This window comes from Phytophthora parasitica (genome assembly GCF_000247585.1).
Source record: "Phytophthora parasitica INRA-310 unplaced genomic scaffold supercont2.103, whole genome shotgun sequence".
NCBI lineage: Eukaryota > Oomycota > Peronosporomycetes > Peronosporales > Peronosporaceae > Phytophthora > Phytophthora nicotianae.
In genome coordinates this window covers 15,758-17,061 of record NW_008649089.1, presented here as the reverse complement: position 1 = coordinate 17,061, position 1,304 = coordinate 15,758, and the positions used below count along the sequence as shown (strand labels likewise).

The 1,304-nt window shown below is 43.3% G+C and overlaps 1 protein-coding gene across 1 annotated transcript; it reads left to right on the top strand.

Annotated features, from left to right (window-relative positions):
• Nucleotides 1–38: 38 nt before the first annotated feature.
• PPTG_24519 (hypothetical protein) lies at nucleotides 39–242 on the top strand (the record flags this gene model as incomplete). The annotated part of the gene is made up of 1 exon (XM_008917465.1): nucleotides 39–242. One exon carries the CDS (start codon nucleotides 39–41, stop codon nucleotides 240–242), a length of 204 nt encoding a protein of 67 aa, XP_008915713.1.
• Between the last annotated feature and the right edge of the window lie 1,062 nt (nucleotides 243–1,304).

The window sequence follows — 1,304 nt, the reverse complement described above, 5'->3', positions numbered from 1 at the left end:
AAACCATCACCCTTGATAATATTCTATTTGCTCTAGATCTGCAGTATAGCCTGCTGTCCGAAGCTGTTGGAGATCTATTCAAGTCCACTTTCCCTAACGCCAAGAAGTGCGTTCTATTCTTTGCCCATCGCATCAAGTTCGAAGCCAAAACTGGACAAGACACTCGTCTGTACCAGTTCGAAGCTCGCCCGACGAACACCGAACAAGCCCATGCGGCCACGTCAGGATCTGGCGAAAACTGAGCAAATAAAAGACGTGGAATTGTCAAATTTTGACCCTAAGCAATACTACTTCTGCTCCTCATGTACTTATGCTAAGTCCCATCGTAACCCTTTTAATAAACGCACCGTTGAAAGGGATAAACTTCCCTCTCGAAATGGTTCATACCGACATGGCAGGACCTCTACCAGTTCAAACCCTGTCAGGATGTCAGTACTTCCTGATATTACATGATGACTACTCACGATACATGTTCATTTACATTATCAGGCGAAAGTCAGATCTGTACAACTGCTATGATAACTTTCGAAAGACGGCCCAAAACATGTTTCGTGCTGATGTTGGCCAACTCGAATTTCGTGATAATAAGTACGACGATGAAATTCGCAGTTTCCAAAGTGATACTGCTCGTGAATACGAGAAACTTGGTCGCATCATCTTTGAAAAGTACAACACACATGCCCAATTCACGAACGCTTACGCACCACAACAAAATTGCGTAGCAGAGAGGCGTATGCGCACACTGCTTGAGCGAACAAGAGCATTTCTAATCGACGAAAATCTACCCCATGTCCTCTGGAGAGAATGTGTAACTCATGTTGCAGATCCTCTTAACATGACCCCGAGCTCTGTAACAGACAAAATCACTCCATACGGAAATGGTTTAACAGAAAGCCATCCGCACAATATATATATATAGTTTTTTGTTGTACTGCATATGCGCACATTCCAGAGTTATATCGAAACAAACTCGAGAAATGAGCCAAGAAATGCATGTATCTGGGCATTCCCCCCAACAAGAAAAGGTTACCGACTACATGACACGACGGAAAATAGAATCATATATAGTCGTGATGTCATTTTTCGAGAGAAGGAGTTCCCTGACTTGGAATTTCTAGACTCTCAGGCGAGGAATGATTTACCCAGCCCCCTAGCTCAGGAAGATATAGGACCTCAATGTCCTCAACAGCTACCAACTATAAAGGAAATGCTAAATCGAAATACAAACGTGCTCGCTGCTGCCGATCATATCTCTACGCCAAAGAAATCAAAACACTCTAAAGAAACGACCCCAATTTCTACAT